General features: G+C 35.3%; 1 protein-coding gene across 1 annotated transcript; it reads left to right on the plus strand.

Moving 5' to 3' along the window:
• Window positions 1–29: 29 nt before the first annotated feature.
• Window positions 30–23,700, plus strand: LOC127881780 (rab GDP dissociation inhibitor beta-like). Its single transcript, XM_052429920.1, has 11 exons — window positions 30–195; window positions 12,743–12,850; window positions 13,475–13,574; window positions 14,017–14,151; window positions 15,292–15,490; window positions 16,234–16,365; window positions 18,263–18,434; window positions 18,784–18,886; window positions 19,474–19,618; window positions 20,166–20,220; window positions 21,574–23,700. The coding sequence occupies exons 1-11, from the start codon at window positions 151–153 to the stop codon at window positions 21,709–21,711; spliced, it is 1,332 nt and encodes a 443-aa protein (XP_052285880.1). The 5' UTR covers window positions 30–150; the 3' UTR covers window positions 21,712–23,700.
• Window positions 23,701–27,441: the final 3,741 nt, after the last annotated feature.

Here is a 27,441-nt window from a genome sequence, read left to right on the forward strand (position 1 = left end):
CTAAACAATTTAACAACATGAATCATGGAAAAAAATATTATCACGTATCAGAGCTGACGTCAGTGCTGTATTCATGCGCATTTAATGAACACTCTTCCGACTAGCCGGTGTGTGTATTAAATCAACTTATTGACCATCAAAATACGCAAAATGGATGAGGATTACGACGTCATCGTTCTTGGCACAGGCCTAACGGTAACTAGAAACATAAATGATAATATTTTGCAGTACGTGTATTTGGTATTATCGCGTTTAACTTTTGTCGGTGGGGTTGAAAGATAACGGTTAGCCTTATTTGTAAAGAGTTAGACACTCGCTCATACAAAATGACAAGAGTTAGGAGCATTGTCGCAAAGGATGTCGCAAAGTCGTTTGCATTGAACATCCGAGTCCAAAAATGACAAGAGTTAGAAAAAAAATGCTTTAATAGTGTTTCATGGTGCAAGCAGTCAATAAACCTTAATTTATTCACAAGAAAAATGACAAGAGTTAGAAAGAAACACGTGCTTTAACTGTGTTTTCGGTCACGAGCGGTCAATATACTTTATATATTTACATGCAAAATGACAAAAGTTAGAAAAAAACCTGTCGTTTGCATTGAACATCTGAGTCCAAAAATGACAAGAGTTAGAAAAAATTGCTTTTAATAGTGTTTCACGGTGCAAGCAGTCAATAAACCATAATTTATTCACAAGAAAAATGACAAGAGTTAGAAAGAAACACGTGCTTTAACTGTGTGTTAGGTCACGAGCGGTCAATATACTTTATATATTTACATGCAAAATGACAAGAGTTAGAAAAAAACCTGTGGTTTGCATTGAACATCTGAGTCCAAAAATGACAAGAGTTAGAAAAAATTGCTTTAATAGCGTTTCACGTGAGTCCAAAAATGACAAGAGTTAGAAAAAATTGCTTTAATAGTGTTTCACGGTGCAAGCAGTCAATAAACCTAAATTTATTCACAAGAAAAATGACAAGAGTTAGAAAGAAACACGTGCTTTAACTGTGTTTTCGGTCACGAGCGGTCAATATACTTTATATATTTACATGCAAAATGACAAGAGTTAGAAAAAAAACCTGTCTTTTGCATTGAACATCTGAGTCCAAAAATGACAAGAGTTGGAAAAAATTGCTTTAATAGTGTTTCACGTTGCAAGCGGTCAATAAACCTTAATTTATTCACAAGAAAAATGACAAGAGTTAGAAAGAAACACGTGCTTTAACTGTGTTTTCGGTCACGAGCGGTCTATATACTTTATATATTTACATGTAAAATGACAAGAGTTAGAAAAAAACTGTCGTTTGAATTGAACATCTGAGTCCAAAAATTACAAGAATTAGAAAAAAATGCTTTAATAGTGTTTAACGGGGCAAGCAGTCAATAAACCTTAATTTATTCACAAGAAAAATGACAAGAGTTAGAAAGAAACACGTTCTTTTACTGTGTTTTCGGTCACGAACGGTCAATATACTTTATATATTTACATGCAAAATGACAAGAGTTGGAAAAAAACCTGTCGTTTGCATTGAACATCTGAGTCCAAAAATGACAAGAGTTAGAAAAATTGCTTTAATAGTGTTTCACGAGGCCAGCAGTCAATTTACTTCTTTTTTTCAAAATGCAAAGTGACAAGATCTAGAAAAACACAAACTTTTATTGTGTTTCACGAGGCCAGCAGTAAATATACGTCATTTATTCGAGTGGAAAAATGACAAGAGTTAGAAGAAACATATCGTTTAATTGTGTTTCACGAGGCCAGCAGTCAATTTAGTCAATTTATTCAAATGCAAAATGACAAGAGCTAGAAAAACACATGCTTTAATTGTGTATCACGAGGCCAGCAGTAAATATACTTCATTTATTCACCTGCACAATGACAAAAGATATTAAAAGCAATTCTTTAATTGTGTTTCACGGTGCCAGCAGTCAATTATACTTAATTTATTCATATGCAAAATAACAAGAGTTTAAAAGAAACTTATCGTTTAATTGTGTTTTATGTCGCGAGCAGTAAATATACTTCATTTATTTACATGCAAAATGACAAGAGCTAGAAAAAGCACATGCCGGTACGCGGTGACCCCAGCTTTATTTGATTATGTTTGCATCTTGTTATGTATTGTGTAATGCTGTTTTTTGTATCGTGCAGTGCGGTTTTGGCCATTGATCACTTGCAATAAATAAAGGACCACATGCTAGTGTATAATGAGAGAGCAATACTGCAATAGTTTCAATGATATACAATATAATTGAAGGTCGCGGTGGTGTAATGGATGTGTTGTCCGCCTAGCGATCGGGAGTTCGTGGGTTTGATCCCTACTCGGGGAGCGTTCTCATTATCTCCTCGATAGATACCAAGTTCTGATTCTTCCCAGGAAACGGACTCGAGAGTGTCTCAATAAGCCTTAGGATTTTGATGTAATCGAGCAAAAATAAATAGGCTTAAACTAGATCAAACATTAACTTATGTAATTGATATCATTTGGCAAATGTATGAAGCCGTTTTACGATGGAAGTAATTAGTAAGCTTTAATTACGCCTTTGAGAGCATACTCAAGACACAACAGTGATTCACTATAGCAAAAATATATGCATAATTTATTTTTAGAGCTTGAATTATACAAAAACAATACATAATACAAAAGGCTGTCACATACATGTATGCTCGAGGAGTGGGCAAATGTATGAAGCCGTTTTACGATGGAAGTTATTAGTAAGCTTTAATTACGCCTTTGAGAGCAAAGTAAAAAAATTATGTTTCGGTCGTCCTAAAGGTAATGACGTTATGCATTTTCGGTCATATTATGTACCGTAGTGATGTTACACATACTGATACATGTAGTGGAATGTTGAAAAAATTTAATATGTAATTGTTCAAAATGATCTTACTTAAGTAAACTTAAACAAATTGCTTAATGTATTATTATTTATTCGGTTACAAATCATCCGATCATTATGTTTTACAACATTGCAATAAGTGAGCAAATACGTTTTTAAAGTTTAAAAGACATACTCATAAATACATAATCAAGACACAACAGTGATTCACTATAGCAAAAATATATGCATAATTTATTTATAGAGCTTGAATTATACAAAAACAATACATATTACAAAAGGCTGTCACATACAAGTAATGCTCGAGGAGTGGGCTTTGTCACAGATATTGGCTATACAAGTTCAAAGTGGTTGGCATATGAAACATGTGTAAGGACTTTTTATCATCAAAATACAATAAAGCTACCTTTACAATTCAGTAGAAACGAAAGTTTGTATGAATATTGCACAACACTTCATGGAGAAATAACTCATGAAAAAAATCATTGAACTTACAATATTTGCTTACATGTACATGTATTTCTTGATACTTTAGTTCCAATTCGGTATTAGCAACTTTATTTTCGTTTTAGTTTGCACATATTTTTAAACACTGCGTACCCACCTATTTTAATTGTATGTATACATGTATTTAACTCACGTTCATACAGTATCCTTTTATGTTTGATATATGTGGCATAAAAAATCATCGATCTGTGAACACACTCCTTTAAATGTCATTAACAAATTTCAGACCCTCACTGCAACAACTAACTAACTCTACCACAATTTTCTAAAAATATTCATGCACAGTTCTTAAATTAATTTGAAATTAACACAAGAAAAGGCCAATAACCATACAAAACACCATTAACAAACAGTAATAGAAAACACATATGCAGGACTGCGGTAGCAACAAACACAATTTCAGATTTGTATTGTATTGTATTGCCATGAAGAGGTAACACCTTCACACAGGCATCTTCTCCTTAATGCTAGTTCCTGTACAAAGAAAGAAGCAACAAGGGCTGTTTGTAAAACATGCATGCCCCCCTATATGGGCTATAAGTTGTAGTAGCAGCCATTGTGTGAATACTTTTTTGTCACTGTGAACAATGGTGGTGGTGGTGGTTGTGGTGGTGGTTGTGGTGGTGGTGTTGGTGGCGGTGGTGGTTGTCGTGGTGGTGACGGTGGTCGCGGTGGTGGTGGTGGCGGTGGTGGTGGTCGTGGTGGTGTTTGTGGTGGATACAATGCATTACAAAAATGCAGTTAGGCTTACATTTGGTAAAATTTAAATATATTACAAGGGAGGCAAATGCTGTAACAAAAAAGAACATGCATAAACGGTAGTTGTTTCCCTTTTTTGAACAATGCTAAATCCTTAAAATGCCTATTTCTAGTAACTGTGACCTTCACCTGTGACCTTTGACCTAGTGACCTCAAAATCAATAGGGGTCATATGCGAGTCATGATCAATGTACCTATGAAGTTTCATGATCCTAGGCCCAAGCGTTCTTGAGTTATCGTCTGACAACCACCTGGTGGACGGGCCGACCGACAGACAGACCGACATGAGCAAAGCAATATACCCCCTCTTTTTCGAAGGGGGGCATAAAAATACTATGATAACTACACAGAATGTTTACACATTTAACGTTTTAGAACATTTTTATTGTAAAAGAATATATTCTGTCATCATTGTTATTTGGTAAATTTGATGTTGATGTGTCTCATTAACTGTGAATTCGAGAATTGGTATGCTTCTGTTTTTTAATTTTATTAGTATTCTGCTTTAACTATGTTGGGTCAGGCTCTTAATTTCTGTCAGCGGAATGAAATATCAGCATCTTCCTGCATCATGTACACTCAGTGACCCTGTGATAATCCTCCTTGCATCCTCCTAGAATCCTCCTCATATGATTATCCGCCTTGCATCCTCCTACTGTGATTATCCTCGTTGCATCCTCCTACTATAATTATCCTCCTTGCATCCTCCTGTGATTATCCTCCTTGCATTCTCATTCTCTGATTATCCTCCTTGCATCCCCCTCCTGTGATTATCCTCCTTGCATCCCCCTCCTGTGATTATCCTCCTTGCATCCTCCTCCTGAGATTATCCTCTTCCTGTGATTATCCTCTTCCTGTGATTATCCTCCTTGCATCCTCCTCCTGAGATTATCCTCCTCCTGAGATTATCCTCTTCCTGTGATTATCCTCTTCCTGAGATTATCCTCTTCCTGTGATTATCCTCTTCCTGTGATTATCCTCCTTGCATCCTCCTCCTGAGATTATCCTCTTCCTGTGATTATCCTCTTCCTGTGATTATCCTCCTTGCATCCTCCTCCTGAGATTATCCTCTTCCTGTGATTATCCTCTTCCTTTGATTATCCTCCTTGCATCCTCCTCCTGAGATTATCCTCCTCCTGAGATTATCCTCTTCCTGTGATTATCCTCTTCCTGTGATTATCCTCTTCCTGTGATTATCCTCCTTGCATCCTCCTCCTGTGATTATCCTCTTCCTGTGATTATCCTCTTCCTGTGATTATCCTCCTTGCATCCTCCTCCTGAGATTATCCTCTTCCTGTGATTATCCTCTTCCTGTGATTATCCTCCTCCTGAGATTATCCTCTTCCTGTGATTATCCTCCTTGCATCCTCCTCCTGAGATTATCCTCTTCCTGTGATTATCCTCTTCCTGTGATTATCCTCTTCCTGTGATTATCCTCCTCCTGAGATTATCCTCCTTGCATCCTCCTCCTGTGATTATCCTCCTCCTGAGATTATCCTCCTTGCATCCTCTTCCTGTGATTATCCTCATTGCATCCTCCTCCTGAGATTATCCTCTTCCTGTGATTATCCTCTTCCTGTGATTATCCTCTTCCTGTGATTATCCTCTTCCTGAGATTATCCTCTTCCTGTGATTATCCTCCTTGCATCCTCCTCCTGTGGTTATCCTCCTCCTGTGATTATCCTCCTTGCATCCTCCTCCTGTGATTATCCTCCTTGCATCCTCCTCCTGTTATTATCCTCCTTGCATTTTAACACACAATACATGTATGATTACAATATGATGATTACAACAGACTTGCATTTACATAACAACAGCCACAATTACCTTAGGCTGGTTGTAATGAATTGCAAATCTGCTTATTACTCACTTCCACATTCACTGAAATTCAATCTGAACACACACAGAAGTGTTGTTTTCAATGCCGAGTGTGGTACATCATTTTAACAACTTCAGTATTATTAAAAGAAACATTGTAAATGTCTACTGTACAATGTTTTATACAAAATATACATGCTTTAGGCCTTAGGCTATGGGGAACGGTTTCCCATTCAGCCACTGGACCCTTTTGTTGTTGTCAATATTTGAGCCTGATTCAATAACAAACAAGAACATATAAATAAATTGATTATGTTTCTACTATAACCATATGTTTGCTACATAACAAGCTATTACATGTACCTACTTAATGAAAAGGTTTGTTTATGTCTATAACTGATGTTCTAGTTAAGAGTAAGGGTGTCACATTTACAGATTTTTCTAAACGTTTAAACGACATGAAATAAACGAAACGTTACCGTTTAAACGGTATCCCTATGTCCGTTTTAAAATCATCACGCATCAGTGCCATCACTTCTTCAAACTGAAAGTAGTACTTATTTCCGGATATTATATTTAATGCTTATCCCATTCGCACATGATGTCATACTAAAACCAACTGTTCTCATAGTTGTCTAACCCAGTGCTGCAGTTAGGATTTGAAAAGGGAAGGGGGGCTTTTTTTGTGAAAAGGGCACTTTCGACGCGCAGTATATTGTCAAAAGGGCACTTTCGACGCACAGTATTTTGTTCGAGCGCGCGGATGTTTCTGGAATGCCTCCTATTGCATGTTAATTTATATGTTATAAATAATTGTATTATTCCCATTATTACTAAACCATTCAAATATAATGTCTACAATGAGGATTTAAATAATTACAATGAAATTAGAGATTTATGAATTATCATATGTACAAAAAAAAAATAAAAAAATTATTATTATTTATTTATTTTTTTGAGAGGGGGGAGGGGCAGGGCGGGGGTTCGGGGGGGGGGGGGGGGGGGGGGGGGGGGGGGGCAGGGCGGAGGTTCGGGAGGGCAGGGCGCGGCGCCCTTCGATTTAGGCCTAGCTGGAGCACTGGTCTAACCAATGGGTTACAATTTGTCTACTTACATGCCGTAATATTTTGACACGAATGTGAATTATTTACCAACATTCCTTTAACAAGAGTAAACCAGTTTTAAATTTTTAACGTTCTACTTATAACACGATGCATATCAAAAGAAGCATACTTAAATTTTAGTAAAATTTTCCTATACGGAGATTGTTCCCCATATCTCGAGAAATGAATGGCGATGAATAAACGTCGTGAATATTTCCTCGGGCCGACGCGCGTTGAATGCTCAAGAGGATTCTGGGCATTCTCATGCAACAAAAGCCAGGAATTTCATGATGATGCGCGTTAAATATTCAAGAGGTCTAGTCCATACATGGTGTATTGCTATGCTTACGGTATTGTGAATAAGGGCCATCTGGCGCACAGGATACAAATAGTTTTTAATACGAGTCTTTTTCAGCAGCAAGGGCCCTCTCTACACTTTGGGGGATTGGGGCCGGGGCCCTTAGAGGGGCGAATTTTGCATTGTTTTGGGCGAAAATGGGAATTTTAGAAGATCTTTTCACCAACCATTGAGCACTTAAAATTGCGATATTTTAATATGAGTTATATAAATAAACAATTTATCAAAGTTAGTAGCACCATATCAGCAGGCAACATAGGTATAACATTAAAAAAAAAATGGAGGGGGGATTTATAGATGAAATAGGGGAAAAAAGTATACTTCTTTCATGGGGGAAGCCACAGAATATTCGGCAGTAAAGAATGCCAAACGAGGGCCCTGGCAGCTGCTAAAAAGTTTTGAAACGTCACAACGTAATGAACTAAAACGAATTTTATTGATATAGACTGGCGTTTAAAGGTTAACTGTTTTTGTAAAGGTTTTTGAGCAAACCACGAAACGCGGCCGTTCAAACGTTTAAAGGTGACACCCTTAGTTAAGAGTAGTAATGTTTTGATTAAATAAATAAGTGGCGATAACAAAAAAATAAACGATATATATGTTTCTCCTAACTCGTGTCATTTTTAATATGAATATATAAAGCATATTAAAGGCTGGTGACCTATAATACAAATAAAGCATGTGTTTTTTCTTACTCTTGTCATTTTGAATGCGAATAAATTAAGTATATTGACTTTCCCCAGACCCAACCTGCCACCCCCATTTATCCCAGGGGTTCCAGATTGTTAAATGTACAAATATTGGGAATGGTTTGACTTTTCAACAAGAAATATTGACGAAAATACACAGTTTGAAAAGAACCTGTGTTAATGTATTATATAAACACAAAGTATAAAACGCACTATGTGCCTATTGATGAAAGATTGAGGAACACTGGACAAGACCGTTTTCATCGAGAACACTCGAGTTGCCATGCCTGTTTATAATACCTATACGAGATTTTTTAACTGCATATTTTTGTCATTATTTGTTGTTGAAAAGTCAAACCAAACACAAAAGGTGTACATTTAACAATCTGGAAACCAAGGGGTAAGCTGAGGTGGGGGGTAGGGTCCTGGGGAAGGTTGGGTGGGGGAATTAATTATACTGCTGCTTTATCTGTGAATTATGCAATATTCTATCTTAATATCCGCAGTATTTTGATAAATTATTAATATTAATAGGATTTCGGTTATCTACACACCGATTTAAACACACTTAACGCTCATGGTTAAACAAACCCTAGTCATTTTTCATATTAATAATGTATTTTGACTGCTGGTGACCTACCAGTACTTCTTTTGCCAAAGCCTTTGCTGGGGTGTGACCCCTTATGTACCATTCCCTTTATGTACCATTCCCTTTATGTACCATTTTGAGACTTTATGTACCACCTATTTCTTATGAAGGTGTTGTCCATTCATTCATAGCAGTGTGAATGGGCATTAATAAGTGTTGATCGAGTCAAATTTGAGTTAATCAAATATTGTCTACTATAATATTGCAATTCATTGTACTGAATCATTTATTTCTTGCTATCAGAAAAGTTTTGACAATTGGGAAAAAAAAGTTAAATAAAACTGATTAACTTAGTAACTCAGTTCTTACTAAGTAAAATATTGCTGAATTATATGTTATATCTATTTTGTTATTGCAATTCATAATGTAATGTTAAGAACCAAAAAAAAGTTAAATAAAACTCAGTAACTTAGTAACTCAGTTCTTACTAAGTAAAATATTGCTAAATTATATGTTAAATATAAAAATGTAGCAATCTAAGTTACATGTACAAAATTAAAAAAAAAAATCTCAATTAGAATTATAATTGAAATTTTGTTCACATTCATATTTTTTTTATTTCCAATAGCAAAAATAAAATGATAAACTAAAATGAAATGAACCTTATGCAATGGTTACAGTATCTCTAATGAAGACTAATGACACTGTCTGGTGCTCAACAGCTCTAAATTCCTCACCTATGCCAGGTGTGAAATGTCATGTTTTTTTAGTAAACATCCCAAACCAAATGGGTCCTTCTTCACAAGTGACACATTCCTCAAATAATTAGAGTAGACCAATTAACAACAACATTTATACTTTTATACTTTTATTTAATTTTACATAACAACAACATAGTCCAGCACATAATTTCATAATACATTTTCTAAATCAAATCATAATTTTTTATTGGTATTCTGTTATATTGTAATTTTAATACATATATAAATACTTAATACATAAAAGTAGCACATGAAAAGCAAAGAGCATTTATTATTCAAATCTTTAGAGTTTTTTTTCATTTATTGGCAAACAGTACAAATACAAGCATACATCATAGTACACAAAATAACAAATGAAAAGTTCATAAAATAAGGGCGTTTATTTTATTTTTTCTTTAAACAACAGTACAAATACAAACATACATCATAGCACATCCTTTGATGACACCACCAGTTATTTTTTTTGTAAACATGATTAAAGAAGGATTTTATTTTTCACAGTTTGAAAATTAAGGTCATTCTCTAAACATTATTAAAAAAGGAAATAATTTTATTTTTTAAAGTTTGAAAATGAAGGTCATTCTCTCTTCTCTTCAAAGTATCACATTTCAACTATACAATAGGAAATACAAACATTTTAGTTAGACTTAGTCAGGATAAGATAGTGACAAATGGATTTGTATAATATACTTTATTTTCAGGTAAGAATATGAATCATTTATTACTACTGGGGCTAATAAATTATACTAAGACAGTCACTGACACACAAGCTGGCATAAAATATAATCTATGGCAATATATTAGTCTAAATTCATCAATAATATGTCACAAAATACATTTCATTATTAACACACCTTCATATTAAACCCTATATTATTTATCTCTCTATATTATATATATGGTACATAAAGGGTCAGATAGTGGTACATAAAGGGGTGGTACATAAGGGGACTGGTACATAAAGGGTGACATCCCCTTTGCTGCTGTAGCCAACAGCATACCTCGTATTTGTTTGTATTTCGTGGTCACGAAGGCTTTTTAAGCATTCTTCAAGTGATCCAAAAAGCACGGTCACATCCTCTGTCATTTTGTAGTGGAACAGTTTTCGGTAACTCGCAAGACAGAGAACGATTTGTGGTACACACATAACTCTTGTCATCTATCGTTCTAACTCTTTACAAATAGGGTCTACGAAAGATAACCCCACCCCCTTTCACTCTGTTTTCTTGCAAAATCGATAATCCATTTTTTGAGTCTGCTGCTTTTACTAGTGTTATTCCCATAGTTGTTCGAATTATAATTAATTGTGTTGTTATTCATTGTTAATATAGCTAGTATCTATAGTTTGCCATTGAAGTTTTCTGTTTCTTCTTTAACATAGTATTCCTCATAAACCCAACGTTGAAGTTGAAACAAGCATGTTTTATTGGGTAATGGCCATTTTGGAGAGATTTCTGGTATTTTCAGCAATTAAAAATGCCTTGTCCTGAAAATGTGCTATACAGACTTTGGTTGCGTGGAAGTAAAAGTCATTTTATTTAATTTTACTTTATACAGGATAAAATCCGATAAAATGCCTTGTCACATGACCTGATATAAGTCACGGGTAGATCAGCCAATAGCTAGGGCTGAAAATGTATATATCTAGGGTCAAAAACTTGCATCTAAAATAAAAACTGGCAGTGGTCAGTAAAACCATCAGTGTCGCAATGCAACCCGTACGCTATGTTATCTTGTACTTCTTCCATTTCATAGTGTCATGACTCATGATTATTAATATTATCTGCAAAGAGTCCCAAATTTTATTTCAACATGTTTTTAGTGTAATTTTAATTGTTGGAAAGCTGATGATTGCAGTTACAATTTATGTTGGCAAATAATTGTTGAAATAAACATACATCATGAAAGTTAATGCAAACTGAGCTAGTCGGATATATTTGCTTGTATTAGTTATATATTCTGTTTATGAAATAACTTATCAAAACAAGTGTATTTCAGTGATTTGACCCCTTGGCTGTTGTGGTAATTTTTGCGCTACAGCTGATTGTCTTCGATCCAGTCAAATCCCAACTAGGCAAATGTTTACTGGACATATTGATGTAACAATTGTATCTAAAGGATAGCGTTCCAAAAACGAAAGTTCTAAGGGTCTGAGTGTGCATGTCAGTAAGGAGTCTGGTCAAGATGGCTTGAAGGGACAATGGCTTAGATGAATGACAATCAGCCTTTTTCACGCCTGGAGATTGACAGCCAAAATCATGATCATTTATTATAAATTACTTTTCAATTCCAAACACACACATTGATATTTGTATCACATAGCATTATAGCAATCAGATTATCTTATTAAGTAACCAGGCCTTCATGAATTTGGAATGATTGATCAAGTTATAATGAGCCCAAAAATGAATCAGTTAGGTGGCCTCTCAAAATTCAATGAGGAAAAAGTGCATCTTAATATGGAAAAGCATTTGTATAATAGAGAGGCCATAGAGACATTTGCAACACATTAAACTAAGTGGGGAAAAAAGTCAGTCTCTAATTTTTTACCAGACTGATATGAAGGACCTTGCAATATAAGGCATATCGGTCAGGCCACGTTAAGAGGTGACAATTAATCGATATGATGAGTTTGATATTTTTTGAGTGCAACATTTGTAGCTGACTAGTATGCTGAAATTTATAAATGTCTATATTTTAACGAATAATATATATGCAATTATACATATGCAGTCTACAGTTCTTTCGGGTTATTTTATAATTAATTGTTTGCATGACAAAATGTTTCCGTATTTATTCAGCATTGAGGAATAAAGAAATTTTGACTGCAACAAGTTTTTGCAGCATGAAATGTGCGGTCCCCAAATAGTTTGTTTTTAACTTCTATAAGTTACTACTTGATGGATCTTGCTCAAACATTCTCAGTTGAATAAAAATTTAACAGTTGAAAGACCTTAAATGTCCAGATTGTCATAAACAAATGAATCTCGGCAGCAAAGATGTTTGATAAAATAATGACCCTTTGTCTTTTTTTTCCACCATAGAATATAACAGTATGAAATTTTTGTTGGAATCATTTCTGTAACTACTTGGTAGATCCTACTCATATTTTCAAGGTTTAATGACCTTGTATTTTAAATGATTGTAAAGAAGCTAATATTTCCTCAGACCACCAGTTTTGGCCGCATTATGCTGGCACGTTGTCTTATTGTTAAATGTACAGTTCAAATTGTATTTGTTGTTGTCCAAACTTGAAGCTTGTAATGTGAGGCTATAAGTGTCTGTTTCATATGTCTAGTTTCAAATGGGTTGATTGCAGGAATGCGTGATGAGTGGTCTGATGTCCGTGAGTAAGAAGAAGGTCCTTCACATGGACAGGAACGACTACTATGGTGGGGAGAGTGCTTCTCTTACCCCCCTTGAACAGGTAATAAACCTTCCTTTTCATGTTATCTAACTGCCGTTTAATTAAAGAAAGTATTTTTTAAACCCTCTTTAAATAATGGTTCTTGTAATATTTTACAGTAGAATCATGTGTCATGATTATTGGCCTGTAGCCTAGAGTTAGGCCCTTAGGTTTTGCCGGTACATGTATGATCCAGTGTGTTTTTCTTTCACCACTATGGGAATTAAGCTGGGTCCCTTTGGATTGGAAAAAATTGCATTGTTTGACTAGAGTTTGGAAATCGAAGCGTTGCTGTTTTGCTAACAAATGCTTCAAAATTGAGAATAAAAGTGTTTTAAATAATATATTGGCAAAGTTTCAACTTATAATAATAGAGCTGGATGGGTGCTGAACTAAATGTTGAGAAACCTTAAATTGGGAATTTAAAGGTCCAAGTTGGAAAAAAATATAATTTTTTCCATAGGGAATGATGCCGTATACTTGCCTCCAAATTTGAACATTTTTAAGTTACATGTAATATTATAAATGAAACTTTCTGGTTACAAAGTCTGTAAGACTGACATGACAAAGTAATATTGTGTTTAAAAACTTTATATATGTTTTTATTATTTGCTTTGTTCATTAAAAATAAGATTATGTCTTCAGGTATACAAGCACTTCAAGATGGGAGTGCCACCCCCAGAGACGATGGGTCGTGGAAGGGACTGGAATGTGGATCTTATCCCAAAATTCCTCATGGCTAGTGGTGAGGGAATTCAAATGTTTAACTTTTAAAGGGCCTTGTGTATCTGTGGGAAATGTCATTTATGTATTTACACACACAAAATATAATATTTTGCTCACCCGACTGTGACCTGAGTAATTTAAAGTATTTGTTAGCAAAAAAAAACTCAACATTCCCTATATAAGTAATTATTATCCCCCGCCATAGGTGGAGGGATATTGTTTTGGCGTTTTCCGTCCGTCCAGAGCCATATCTTGGAAGTGCTTTGGCGGATTTCATTGAAACTTGGTATGAGTATGTATATGGATAAGAGGTTGATGCAAGCCAAATGGCATTGTACTGCTACACCATCTGTTAATAACAGAGTTATGGCCCATTGTATCTTGCTTTTGCCCAAGGGTCCTGATCCTATTCTGGAAAAAAACACACACTGAAATAAGTATTTTTTACTTTGTATCATTAGGAAAGCTAGTGAAGCTGCTGGTGCACACAGGGGTGACACGCTACCTGGAGTTCAAGTCCATCGAGGGCAGCTATGTGTACAAGGGCGGCAAGATCTACAAGATTCCCGCCGATGAGAAGGAGGGACTTAGTACTTGTAAGTCTGACTTGTCGCCTCTGTGCAATAAATATAAGCCGCGTTCTTGGAAAAAGGGACTTAATGTTTTTGCGTTAAGTGTCTTTTGCTTGAACTGAACATTCTTTTCGAAAAATTCTGTAAATGCGGAAATTGATTTCTGTGATTAGCTTGTGCGGACTGCACATGGTAATCAAGGACAACACTTAAGGTACATGCATCAAGCCAGGATCAGAGCATAACTCATATGTATAAGCATTGTTTGCATATCCCTTAAATTGCACTTGACTCAGGGTCGACAAAATTATTGTTTCCCAGACAAATAAGGTTAGATCCCAATATTTTATCCAATTTTAAACATGTTCTTGATGAACTTTATATTATCAAATTTATTTCTATAGTAAATCTAAAAAAAAATTATTTAATGAAGTAACACAATTCTAAATTTAATTATGGTTATTGTAGTGAACAAACTTTAACAAAACTAGAAATGGCGCGACAGAGGCCGACTCGTATCCCCATGCCGCATGCTGTTAGTAAAATGAGTGAAAATCTCTGACCCAGCCCCACCCCAACCCCCGTAACTTTTGACCCAGGGGTCAGATCAAAATACCAAATAGTGCACTGTCACACATATGCTCATAGCTACCATGTTTGTAAGTTTCAAGGTTTTAGTGCTAATAGTGTAGGAGGAGATAGTGACCAGGACGGACGGACAGACGGCGGAGATAACCACATAATCCCCACGCTTTTCGAAAAGCTTTGGGAAAATCAACTTTAAGAAATCTTTGTAATATCATAAAATGATACTACTGACATGTGTTCCATTTTCCTTTTGTTAATGTTTCTCAGAGATGAAGACTTTTTATTTTAAGTTAAGTCATGTTTTGATTTAAGTTCTAGCTACATCTATGCAACAAAACAGGCATTGATTTTGTTTACGTCCATGACAAAATTAATGCTTAATTAAATACGTTTACTGTGGAAACGTTAACACTAATATACTTAGGCCCTTGAATATTGTTTTGGTTTAATTACGTTCTTGGTCAAATGTAGTTGATGAAAAGCTACTGAATTGAGATATAAGAAATATGTACTTACATTTATCAGCTGGGTGAACTTCCTTAATCTCATCAATTTGTGGATCTTTTCATTTTCCAGCTCTGATGGGTATTTTTGAAAAACGGCGTTTCATCAAGTTTTTCCAGTTTCTACAAAACTTTGATATAAATGACCCAAAGACTTGGCATGGAATGGACCCTAAACAGACAACCGCAAAGGAAATGTTTGAGAAGTTTGGTTTAGATGACAACACACAAGACTTCAATGGGCATGGCATTGCCCTGTACCGTTCTGAGGAGTAAGTTAAATTGGCCAGAAATAGTCATGACATGTTGGAGAAGAGATTACGGTCAATTTAGTTACAGAGCTGCCTCTGATATTAATTTGTATCATTATATGACTAAACCTTTAAGACAGAAAAGTATGCATGATTGGGCCTTGAAACAGATTGAATATATCAGTTGATTGGTTGTCTAAATAGATGTTCTGTAGTGATTACTCTGCCATTCAACACATTCAATTAAGAACATTTTATTAAAGGAATTTTTTTTTGACGACAACTTTTTCTTTATAAAGCCCAATAAAACTGTCATAATGAGAGTAATTTCTTTGTTTTTCAGCAAATTTTGTTTAAGGAAAATTTGAGCATGAGGAGCCCTGCACTGGTGTTATTACAGTTTAATACAAATAAAAAGCATTAAGGTGTGATAGTGAAATCCATTTACCAAGACGAATATATTAGTATATTTGGATTTTGCAACATCAAACAATGTCAATATCACATTAACATATATGGAAAGAGTCGTCCCTGATTAGCCTGTGCAGTCCAGACAGGCTAATCAGGGATAACACTTTCCGCCTTATTGGTTTTATCTTTTGAAGGAAATTTCTTGTTAGCAAAAATCTAGTTAAGGCGGAAAGTATTGTCCCTTATTTGCCTGTGTGGAGTGCACCGGGTAATCCGCAGCGACACTTGACACACATGCATTTACCCTGTTTTCCAAGAGTATGGTTTGATTGTTCTACGTTGTTTTCATCCAGGTACAAGTCTGCACCCTTGATAGACTTCGTAGAGCGGGGCAAGCTGTATTACGAGTCGCTGGCTAGGTTTGGAAAGTCACCCTACCTGTACCCCTTGTATGGTCTTGGAGAATTGCCACAGGGGTTCGCTAGGTATGTCAGCTCATCTATCTTAGAGGTTGAAATAATAGACTTGGAGAAATACCACAGGGTCTCGCTAGGGGTATGTCTGCTCATATTTCTTGGAGGTTGGAATAATAGACTTGGATAATTACCACAGGGGTTCGCTAGGTATGTCAGCTCATATTTGTTGGAGGTTGGAATAATAGACTTGGATAATTACTACAGGGGTTCGCTAGGGGTATGTCAGCTCATATTTCTTGGAGGTTGGAATAATAGACTGGGATAATTACCACAGGGGTTCGCTAGGTATGTCTGCTCATATTCCTTGAAGGTTGAACTAATAGAGGCCTATTTAATACGACCTTTATATAGATCTCTAAATAATAACTTCAGAGCGATAGGCAGGGCTCTGGCTAGGATTTTAAAAAGGCAGGGTGATTGCTTGTTGAAAGGGGCACTATAGAGTACGCTGTTGTATTATTACTGCTGTATATTTTAATAAAATACGGGTTATATATTTCATATGACATCCATTTCTTTGTATTACCGGTACTTGGTTTTTATTATTTAATAAAAAAGCTGAACAGTGTCAATTTATGCATTTTATTCAAACTGCTTACAAAATTGGCTGACCAATACTGTGACCATTACCAAACACGGGTATGGTATGGGTCGGAGGGGGCAGGATGCTGAGCCTGTCCATTAAGGTCTTAATGGGGTATGGTATGGGTCGGAGGGGGCAGGATGCTGAGCCTGTCCATTAAGGTCTTAATGGGGTATGGTATGGGTCGGAGGGGGCAGGATGCTGAGCCTGGCCATTAAGGTCTTAATGGGGTATGGCATGGGTCGGAGGGGGCAGGATGCTGAGCCTGTCCATTAAGGTCTTAATGGGGTATGGTATGGGTCGGAGGGGGCAGGATGCTGAGCCTGGCCATTAAGGTCTTAATAGAGCACTGGACAGGCTGTTCAGTGCATTTACAATTTCAAGTATGGGAACTTGCAAGTTTTTTGTTGGATTTTCTCTGTACAAAGTTAAAGTTATTAATATTTTGTTTGAAACATCATAAAGTCTGATTTGTTTAGCACAGCAATTTGTTGGATATTTCATCAATTGGGATTTGTTATTGCCGTACTAGTGTTAATGGTATTTTTATAAATTAGTATCCTATGAATTGCTTTCTCTGTCTTTTGCCAAATTAGCCAATAGCTTTGAATTGACTCTTTTGGATTAAGAAAGTTATATTTTGCTATAACATTTTCTTCATTTAAAATTTTAGCTAAATTAAAAAGATTTTTGCAATAGCGAGGCAAATTTAGCTACAGACAAAGTTGAGCCAGAGGAAGCCCTGCAATGATTTGATTCTGTAAAGACTTGCTTATTTCCCTGTTTTAGATTTTTATTTTCACCTGTAAATACCTACTTATTACCCAGTTTTAGATTTAGATTTTCTCATGTAGAGACTTACTTGTTACACTGTTGCAGATTTTGATTTTCACCTGTAACGACTTACTTGTTATCCTGTTGCAGATTTTGATTTTCACCTTTAAAGACTTACTTGTTACACTGTTGCAGATTTTTATTTTCACCTGTAGAGACTTACTTGTTATCCTGTTGCAGATTTTGATTTTCACCTGTAGAGACATACTTGTTATCCTGTTGCAGATTTTGATTTTCACCTGTAAAGACTTACTTGTTATCCTGTTGCAGATTGTGATTTTCACCTGTAAAGACTTACTTGTTACACTGTTGTAGATTTTGATTTTCACCTGTAGAGACTTACTTGTTATCCTGTTGCAGATTTTGATTTTCACCTGTAGAGACTTACTTGTTATCCTGTTGCAGATTTTGATTTTCACCTGTAGACTTACTTGTTATCCTGTTGCAAATTTAGATTTTCACCTGTAAAGAATTGTTATCCTGTTGCAGATTGAGCGCCATCTATGGCGGTACGTACATGTTGAACAAGCCTGGCTGCCATATCAAGTATGGAGAGGACGGCAAGGTGATCGGTGTAGAGTCTGAGGGGGAGGTGGCCAGGTGCAAGATGGTCATCTGTGACCCATCATATGCACAGGACAAGGTCAAGAAAACTGGACAGGTAGGGCGGCATTATGGGAAACCTGCGGTTAACCATTTTCCACTCGGATACACTTGAGGCTTTTTTGATGTCCCTTACACAAAAAGGACCTTTCTAACTAGATTCAAGTTTTGTTTTCATTTTCAACCCTAACATACTGATGAGCAGCAATGTTTCTCGCAGACTTTTTGGTTTTATGCTATTTGCATATAGTACTTTTCACTTTGCTTCTTAGCGGGGAAGGGTTTAAGACACTTTTGAAAGATAACCTACTATAGTTATATACATGTACATTACAAGATTTGTTCTAAGAAAGATCAAATTAACACTGTTAATGTTGTAAAACATAAGCTTCATGTCAATGTTTCAGGTTGTGCGCGCTATCTGCATTATGAATCACCCGGTACCCAACACCAAGGATGTGCTGTCTGTGCAGATTATTATCCCACAAAACCAAGTCAATCGCAAGCATGGTAAAATTGTACTTTCCTTTGGTTTAAGTTTTATGATTTGTAGTAAGTATTTGCTAAATGTTATTTTTCTAAAGGTGCAGCTGTATGAAACCTATGTCCAAGATTACACTGTTAACTATTAATTTATATTTGGGAGGCCTCTTTAGTTTGTTTTGTTATTGAAATATATCAGACATTAGATATTGTTAAGAAAATGGACTGTTACTATTTAAAGTTATTATATACATCATCATAAAAACGTAAACCTAAAAAGGTATGTATACATGTACATACATTTAAATCTGAAAAGGAATATATACATACATTTATTAGATAATTGAGCCTGGCTCAGGTAAAACAGAGCTTATTATATGTGCTTTAAGAGTTAGGACTGCACAAGCTAATCTGGGACGAGACTTTCTGCTTAAGCTGGATTTTTCAATAACAATTCACTTCCTTCCATACAAGCGAATAGTGTCGTCACAACACTTTACGCACACGCATCGAGCCCAGTTTTTCCAGATGACAGGGTGGGCTAGACACATGGATATTATTTGTTTCTTTTATTTGTTCACCATTCTGCTCCAGCTGCTGGTTGTGTTTTTCAGACATCTACGTCAGCGTGGTATCCCACACCCACCAGATAGCTGCCAAGGGTTTCTTCCTAGCTATCGTCAGCACAACCGTAGAGACCAGCAACCCCGAGGCTGAGTTGCAAGTGGGCCTAGACCTTTTGGGACCAATCGAACAAAAGTGAGGATATTTTAATTTAACCCTTTACCCCTTAGATACGTATTTTGTAGTCACTTAGAAAGTTTAATCTGAATAAAGACTTTTCTTACTATATTCAAGTTTTAAAGGCTTCATTTCCAACCCTTAGATACTGATGAACAGCAAACAGCATAAAACCTAAACAGACTGCAAGTTAATCTCAGGCTGTACTGGTTTTATGCTGGTTGCAAAAGCCATTTTCACTTTCTGAAATATTAACAATGCTTACTTTTCAATTAATAGAATACATTAATGTAAATCGAAAAAAGTGATTTTATTTAAAAAAAAATATTTTTATATTTTCATAAGTATTAACAAGTTGTTATTTTCGATTGATAGAATATATTAATATGAAATATTGTAAAGTTCAGTACCTTTTTTTCTTAAGTTTGCACATGCAATTCTTTTCTTTACTATCTCTGACTATTTTATATTGTTTGAAAAGTACCTCAATGTCAGATGTGGGATATACCTACATGAATTAGATGAAATCACTTCAGACATTCAGAAATGCCATTTTCCTTTTCAGGTTTGTTACCGTCAGTGACATGTATGAACAAAAGGATGGTACCGAAAGTTCTAATGTAAGTGAAACAAGGGAAATTCCAGTAATATATTATGAACAAGCGAAATTCCAGTAACATATTATGAACAAGCGAAATTCCAGTAACATATTATGAACAAGGGAAATTCAAGTAACATATTATGAACAAGGGAAATTGCAGTAATATATTATGAACAAGGGAAATTGCAGTAATATATTCCCAGGGGTTTATATTTTTATATCATGTTCACTGAGGTTTACCTCATGGTATTTAGCAGAATAAACCACACTTTTTTCTCTATAGAAAACAAATTGTAGGTCGTGGAATGAAAAGTAACTCTTTATGACGACAATATTTCTATATCTAGGATTTTATATTAATTATGCCCCCCTTTGAAGAAGAGGGGGTATATTGCTTTGCACATGTCGGTCTGTCGGTCAGTCCACCAGGTGGTTTCCGGATGATAACTCAAGAACGCATACGCCTAGAATCATGAAACTTAATGGGTAGATTGATCATGACTCGCAGATGAGCCCTATTGATTTTGAGGTCACTAGGTCAAAGGTCAAGGTCACTGTGACCCGAAATAGTTGAATGTTTTCCGGATGATAACTGGAGAACGCTTACGCCTAGGATCATGAAACTTCATAGGTACATTGATCATGACTCGCAGATGACCCATATTGATTTTCAGGTCACTTGGTCAAAGGTCAAGGTCACAGTGACAAAAAACGTATTCACACAATGGCTGCCACTACAACGGACAGCCCATATGGGGGGCATGCATGTTTTACAAACAGCCCTTGTTTACATGTGTATAAGCTGTTTTTCTAAAACATTTATTACATAACGTAACAGATAGTAGGGCTGTAATATGATAAATATCCCTATCGTTCAAAAAAGGGCTTTGGCCTGTTTTCCCCAGCAGATTTTTTAACTAAGGTCTAAAAATAAAGAATATTCTGACAATTTTTATGTGCTAAAACTACTTGAAAGTTGAGTCTAGAATAGCAGTGAACAAATTTAGTTATTTGATTATAAAATTGTTTGATTAGAACAATATGAATATGAATTAAGCACCATTTTTTGTCTGTATATATGCAAATTTAGAAGCATTTTTTTTCTTAAAGGTTGAGACTACATGTATTCTTTAATCTTAAGTCAAAGAATTGTTTGGAAAATACGGGCTCTGTTGTAAATAAATTGTTATAGTACACATACAATTGACTGATGCAACAATAATGACAATGTGACAATAAAGAGTTAATATCTAGTCAAAAGTTGGAGGAAGATTGTATTTATTTCTCTTCTTTGAGATTCACTGCTGAAGCAAGTTTTGGTTACGCCGTGATAAACCATGACTTGAACATGTTTTGTCATTCTTTATTGCAGGTGTTCATCTCCAGATCATACGATGCTACATCCCATTTCGAAACAACATGTGATGATGTGTTAGACCTTTATGAAAAGATAATGAAAGAGAAATTTGACTTTACCCAAGTTAATCTTACCCAAAACGAGGAGATGTAAGAGAAGATGTTGGCGATAAATCCAGACCTTGAGAAGAAAAAAAACAACTGTTTTAGACTCGAAGACATTTGTTCAAGTTTAAGAATATTCGAAGAAAGTTGTTGAAATCGTTAAGATTTGAAATTTTGTCTGAGAATGCTTTGTGTTGCGGATGTGTCCTACAAGTACTGAAAATGCTATATCAATGTTGTGTAATCATTATTTATCTTTCTACTTTTTTCGAATCATTGATTTGTGATAGATGTTGTACCCAGGCGTGTGACAGGGATAGATATCTTACCTTAGGCTTTTACAAGTCTTGCTTATTCATGATGTTCTGTTGAACGCATTTTAGATGTACATCATTCTTACACACATAGGAATCGTGTTTTTTTGCCTAATTGTCTTTTTTCCTGTCAGTATTAAGAAAAGAATAATGTTTGGTTGCTGGGTTTATATTTGTATGAGATTTTTTTCGCTGTTTTGATTTAAATACCATGAACTGGAATAAGCACTTTGATGACATTACAATATTAGTAACATTTGACACCAGTTACTAGACACTATTTTTCTCAATAATATTATTTAATACTCAGATGAGATTGATGGTTTTTAGCCACAGTAAATGTTTGTGATATGTTGTACAGTGTGGGTAATTTTGCCAAATTTGGGGCCAATATTCTGCCCCATGCCTAATGTCAAAAAGTACATATTTTTCCAAAAGACTACCTAAAATTCCCAATTGATGGTTTTCAAAAAATAAATGGTGTAAATAAAAGGCAACATTTAGTTAATTCCCATATCCAGCTCTATGGCGTGAGCCGCTGTAAATATAATTTTGAAAACACTTATTCTTTATTCTAAAGTATTTGTTAACAAAAATGTCCCAATCTAAACTGTCCCGGCCCCATTTCCCAAAATGTAAACAAAGACACTGGTTTTATGTCTTGTAACAAAACTTCCAATTTTCTGTAACAAGGCTTCCACTGCAGACCAATAATCCCTTGCCTGTTTAGCTGTACTGGTGGTGGTCTGCCTAACAGGATCATAACATTCCTAAGATGTGTGTCGCAGTAAATTCTTATGATTTTTCACCAAGTATTGGAAGTGAACTGAATTGATTCAGTGTGAATACATGTACAGCAGCTGTTGTGAGTTCAGATGAAAAAAATGTTCTCTTTGTAGGCATTAAATCCATGCATACATTTGATTTCTTTTATTTAACCCATTTATGCCTAGCGTCTAGAAAAAAGGCCTTGGCAAACAGCGTAGACCCAGATGAGACGCCGCATGATGCGGCGTCTCATCTGGGTCTACGCTGTTTGCTTTAAGGAATTTCTGTAAGAAATATTCTAAATATAGAAATAAATATATTAGGCATCCCTAATTTTGGAAATAAATTGATCCAATTTAGAAGGATTGGATAGTCCACTAGGCATAAATGGGTTAATAACAAAGTTTTTTGCAATCAGTTATCATTTTTACACTGCCGGTTGATTGTTCTGTGCATATAAATTTTCATTGAAATTGCTTTTCTTTTATCAGTTTATTGAGTCTATATTGATAACATTTTGATTGTTCTACTGTGAGTAGTGTGCATTTCATAATGCTATAATGCTATATCGTCAATTCCTTGTAACATGTGTATTATAAGTTGATTAGTGTGCAATATTGTATGGTCACATGCTTGATATTGACTGATTATGATACGTTTATCCTATTAAGAAAATAGTGCTATGTTGCTGATAATATCTGAATATATTTATTATGACAAAATAACATCTTTGTTTTTAATCTTATCTAAAATCGATGGAAACAAAACACATGGACTTGTTGTATGATTTGAAACTTATTTAATGTTATAATTTATTCAAATTACATGGTTTACAGTCTACATGTATATTAATTTGATTTAATTTTATCATTATGTTCCATTCTGTAATGAATGTTACTCTTGTTCATGCTTTCTCTTTAAAGCACGTTTTAATAAAAACAATGTAAATTTCTCAACACTGTTTTTCTTATCTTCCATTGCTATGTTTATATGACAGACATTTGTTATCTTATATACATGGTTTGTAATACCACTGTCAGACCATGACACAATGTTCAAACTTTATTGTATTTTCTATGTTGATGATAATAGATTAATGACATCTATTATGCTTAATGCATTGTCTATTTTATAAAATTAGCATAAAATTAATATTTTCCAGAACATTTTGTGACATACTGCTTAACTATTTTATGTGAATGTGATGGCCATTATCAATAAAAAAAATATAGAAAAAAAAGACAACAACAAATTGTGTTTATTTTGTATTTAGAGAGCTTTTGAATGCTATTTCTTAATTATGTTTTTCGGCTATGTTTATGGACAAAAACAAAAACATTCAGTTGAATAAAAACCATAGATGGTTGGACACAATCAATCGATAGTAACGATACTAAACTGCATTGAGTCGGAGCGGCTAGCTCGGTTAGTAGAGTGATAGACTAATAATCCAAGGATTTCGGGTTTGATCGCTGGCCGGGCAAAATTGGTCATGAAGTGCTTCCAACAGCCAGTCTTACCCAACATCTTATTGAGGTTGGGCAAACGTCAGTAGTATATGAGCCTCGCTCTGTGAAAAGGGGGTTTAATGCATGTACAGTCCGCAAAGGCTTATCAGGGACGACACTTTTCTTCTAAACTTGATTTTTGCTAAGCTAAGAAGAGACTTTCTTGAAACGAATAAGTATCATTAAAGCGGAAAGTGTCGTCCTTGATTAGCCTGTGTGGACTGCACAGGCTAATCTGGGACTTCACTTTCCGCACATGCATTAAACCCTCTTCACAGAGCACGTCTCATATGAACTTCGTATTGGTAACCCAGGAAAAAATGGGAGTTGGTTGACGGACCGCCGTGATAAGTTATATCAGACGATATGTTACTATGGCGACAACGACGGTTATCACAACAACGATGAAAAAGTGAATCAATAGAATTAATAACGAAGAATAATTAATAAGCGAACAGAAACATGGCCACATACATTTAATGCATGTGTGTAAAGTGTCGTCCCAGATTAGCCTGCGCGGACTGCAATCAGGGACGATACTTTCCGCTTTTATGATATTTTTCGTTTCAAGAAAGTCTCTTCATAGCAAAAATCAAGTTTTGGACGGAAAGTGTTACCCCTGACTAGCCTGTGAGGACTGCACAGGCTAATCTAGAATGACACTTTACGCACATGCATTAAACTCCTTTTTCACAGGGCGCGGCTCATTTATAAAAAGGTAATCTTTAGAGGAAGTTATACTTTTCAACATTTATAACGTAATTACTAACAAGAAATATCTTTTTTTTAAAGATATTCGGCGTATATCCTGACTTTGAAATGAAGGTAGACACTGACGTTTCGAAGTTATCAAATTAAGAACTAAGGTTTAAGCGTATTGTTGTGTTCTTTTTTCATTTAATATTCGCATATACACCGCATGAAATGTTTGTTATGAAATGCACGTATATTAAACCACATAATAGTGGTCGTAGATACAAATTTTAAAACGCGAGATCACATCATATGTGTCCTCACATGGTTTATCATGAATTTATTTCTTGTCTTCGAAACATATGGTACGTTGATATTCGATTAAGATCCATTTTCTTTCCACACAGTCAGATAACACTGTAACAACCGCTTAATGCGACAAATGGTCTTATGACACACGCACTTGCGCAGTCTGATCAGGAGCTACGCTTCCCGCTATAAAAAAGCACGCAAGGTTTCGTTGTATCTCCAGAGTAGCCTATTCTGTATGCATATATAACAGGACTGCGCGGATGCGCAGGCTGGGCTGAGGATACGCTGGCAGCATATATCATGAGACACATTTTCGCATGACGCGGGTCTTTTAAATCTAATTGCTTCTTGTAAATGGAACATCAAACCATGATTCTTTGCGAATGAAAATTGAAGTCACACTGTGTTATTCATAGCAAACTGGCAAATGTATAGCTAGATAATTAAACGATTTCCCTTCTATCATGGACGCTATATTTTTTCGGTAGTTTTGTGTAACAATACAAGACAAATGACATTTACCGATAGCTTTTCATTTATTTATTCCCACACAATCGTGTTTTTTATATGTTCCAAGTAATACTTCGTTATCAGCATAAGGCGTTTATTTAAAGTACATTCTGTCTTCCCCTGACGATTTACTGACCCAGCTTTGACCCTGAAAGTCTTGGGGATGGAATTTACTGGTAATGCATAAGTGTAACTGGACAAAAATGTGTCCGCACCTCCCTACACTTAACAGTGTTACATCCTATACTTAAAAGACGCGGTGATGTTGCCAATGTGCTGGGTGATTATGCTCAAATCAGCCAATGGAATAAATGAAGTGCATTCATTCGGGTCTGCTGCCTGTATGTATAAGGTCATTTAAAGTGACAAGCTGTGTTAAACAGCTGCGCCGAAAAATAATAGCTTGCCATTTTAAGGACGGGAATTACGAGAATTTTTGTTGATAAGCGTGTGCTATAAAGCCTGATTTCTGGGACCGTGTGAAATGCGCTATATCATCGGTTCACACATGTTCGTCATGTCCGGTACACATGTACTGAAATCATCTTTCCTCTGCAGTTGTGTTTGAGTTCGTTTTATCCATCTCAGGTGTCGTGAGTTTGACTCTTTAAAGCGACATGGACTCATGATGTTGCAGAGATTTAAGCGTATGACGGTATTCGACTGTTGCAAACACGCCACACTACGTAAACCCATCACCTAATACTCTATAGGTTGAAATATTTACACATAGTTGTGTCTTTTATATTGCTCATTGTATTTTATTATATCATTCACCTCCGATAAATGACAAAACATATTTTAACAGTATACGATTATTAACTATATTTATAACTAGAAATTATTTTATTTATACAATGCTATTAAATGTAATAAACACAGTACTTTATTGATTGATGAGCTATACATACAGCTTTAGCAAAGTCATGTATAATATCAATCATTGGCGTCGCTCTGAAGAGCGGCGACTAGTATATCATGCATTTTTTTGGCGCTTATGGGAGAAGTTATTTTACGGATCAATGAATATATTTTTGTTTTAAGAATATCTTGCATAGTGGTGATTTTTGTGTAAATTAGTGTAAATAAGTACTGCATTTGTGCCTATTACATTAATTAAAACATTTATTGCCAATAATGCAAAGCTAATTGTTTAAATTAATAACTGATCCACAACTGATCACAGGGGAAAGATCACAGGGACTGGGAAAATACGCGAAACTTTCTGGTTTTGTATAAAAACAAAATATAATCACAATATATTTATTTTGTGGTTTTTCTAAATTGCTTATTTAGTGGAGAATCAATGTAGTACGATATTTGACGACCTATCGCGCAAGCAAGTTTATTGGAAGGCGTAGCGGTACGAAAACGTACAATGTATTAGTTTATTAATAGACATATAATAACGATCGCTATACACAACTTCACCAAATAGCAGTACTTTCCGGCAGGAACAGAACAGTTCGGCGGCTGACAATTTTTTTCAGTCAGGTAAATAAATATAATAAAGCTTTATTTTATGTAGACATTTTAAAATCCATTTTACTACAATTGGTAAGTTTTATTAAATTAATGGATGCCGCGTGGTGGCAACGTTAATTAAAATTTCTTACATCACTTAGATATCTAATAAAAAAATACACGTGTTTTTATATTAACAAATAAATGCAT

This window comes from Dreissena polymorpha, chromosome 5, assembly GCF_020536995.1.
Source record: "Dreissena polymorpha isolate Duluth1 chromosome 5, UMN_Dpol_1.0, whole genome shotgun sequence".
In the NCBI taxonomy this organism is placed as follows: domain Eukaryota; kingdom Metazoa; phylum Mollusca; class Bivalvia; order Myida; family Dreissenidae; genus Dreissena; species Dreissena polymorpha.

Coding starts and splice junctions, on each gene's coding strand:
- LOC127881780 (XM_052429920.1), top strand. CDS start 151: ATGGATGAGGATTACGACGTCATCGTTCTTGGCACAGGCCTAACG. Junction 13,575..14,016: donor AAAATTCCTCATGGCTAGTG/GTGAGGGAATTC, acceptor TTGTATCATTAG/GAAAGCTAGTGAAGCTGCTG. Junction 15,491..16,233: donor GCCCTGTACCGTTCTGAGGA/GTAAGTTAAATT, acceptor GTTTTCATCCAG/GTACAAGTCTGCACCCTTGA.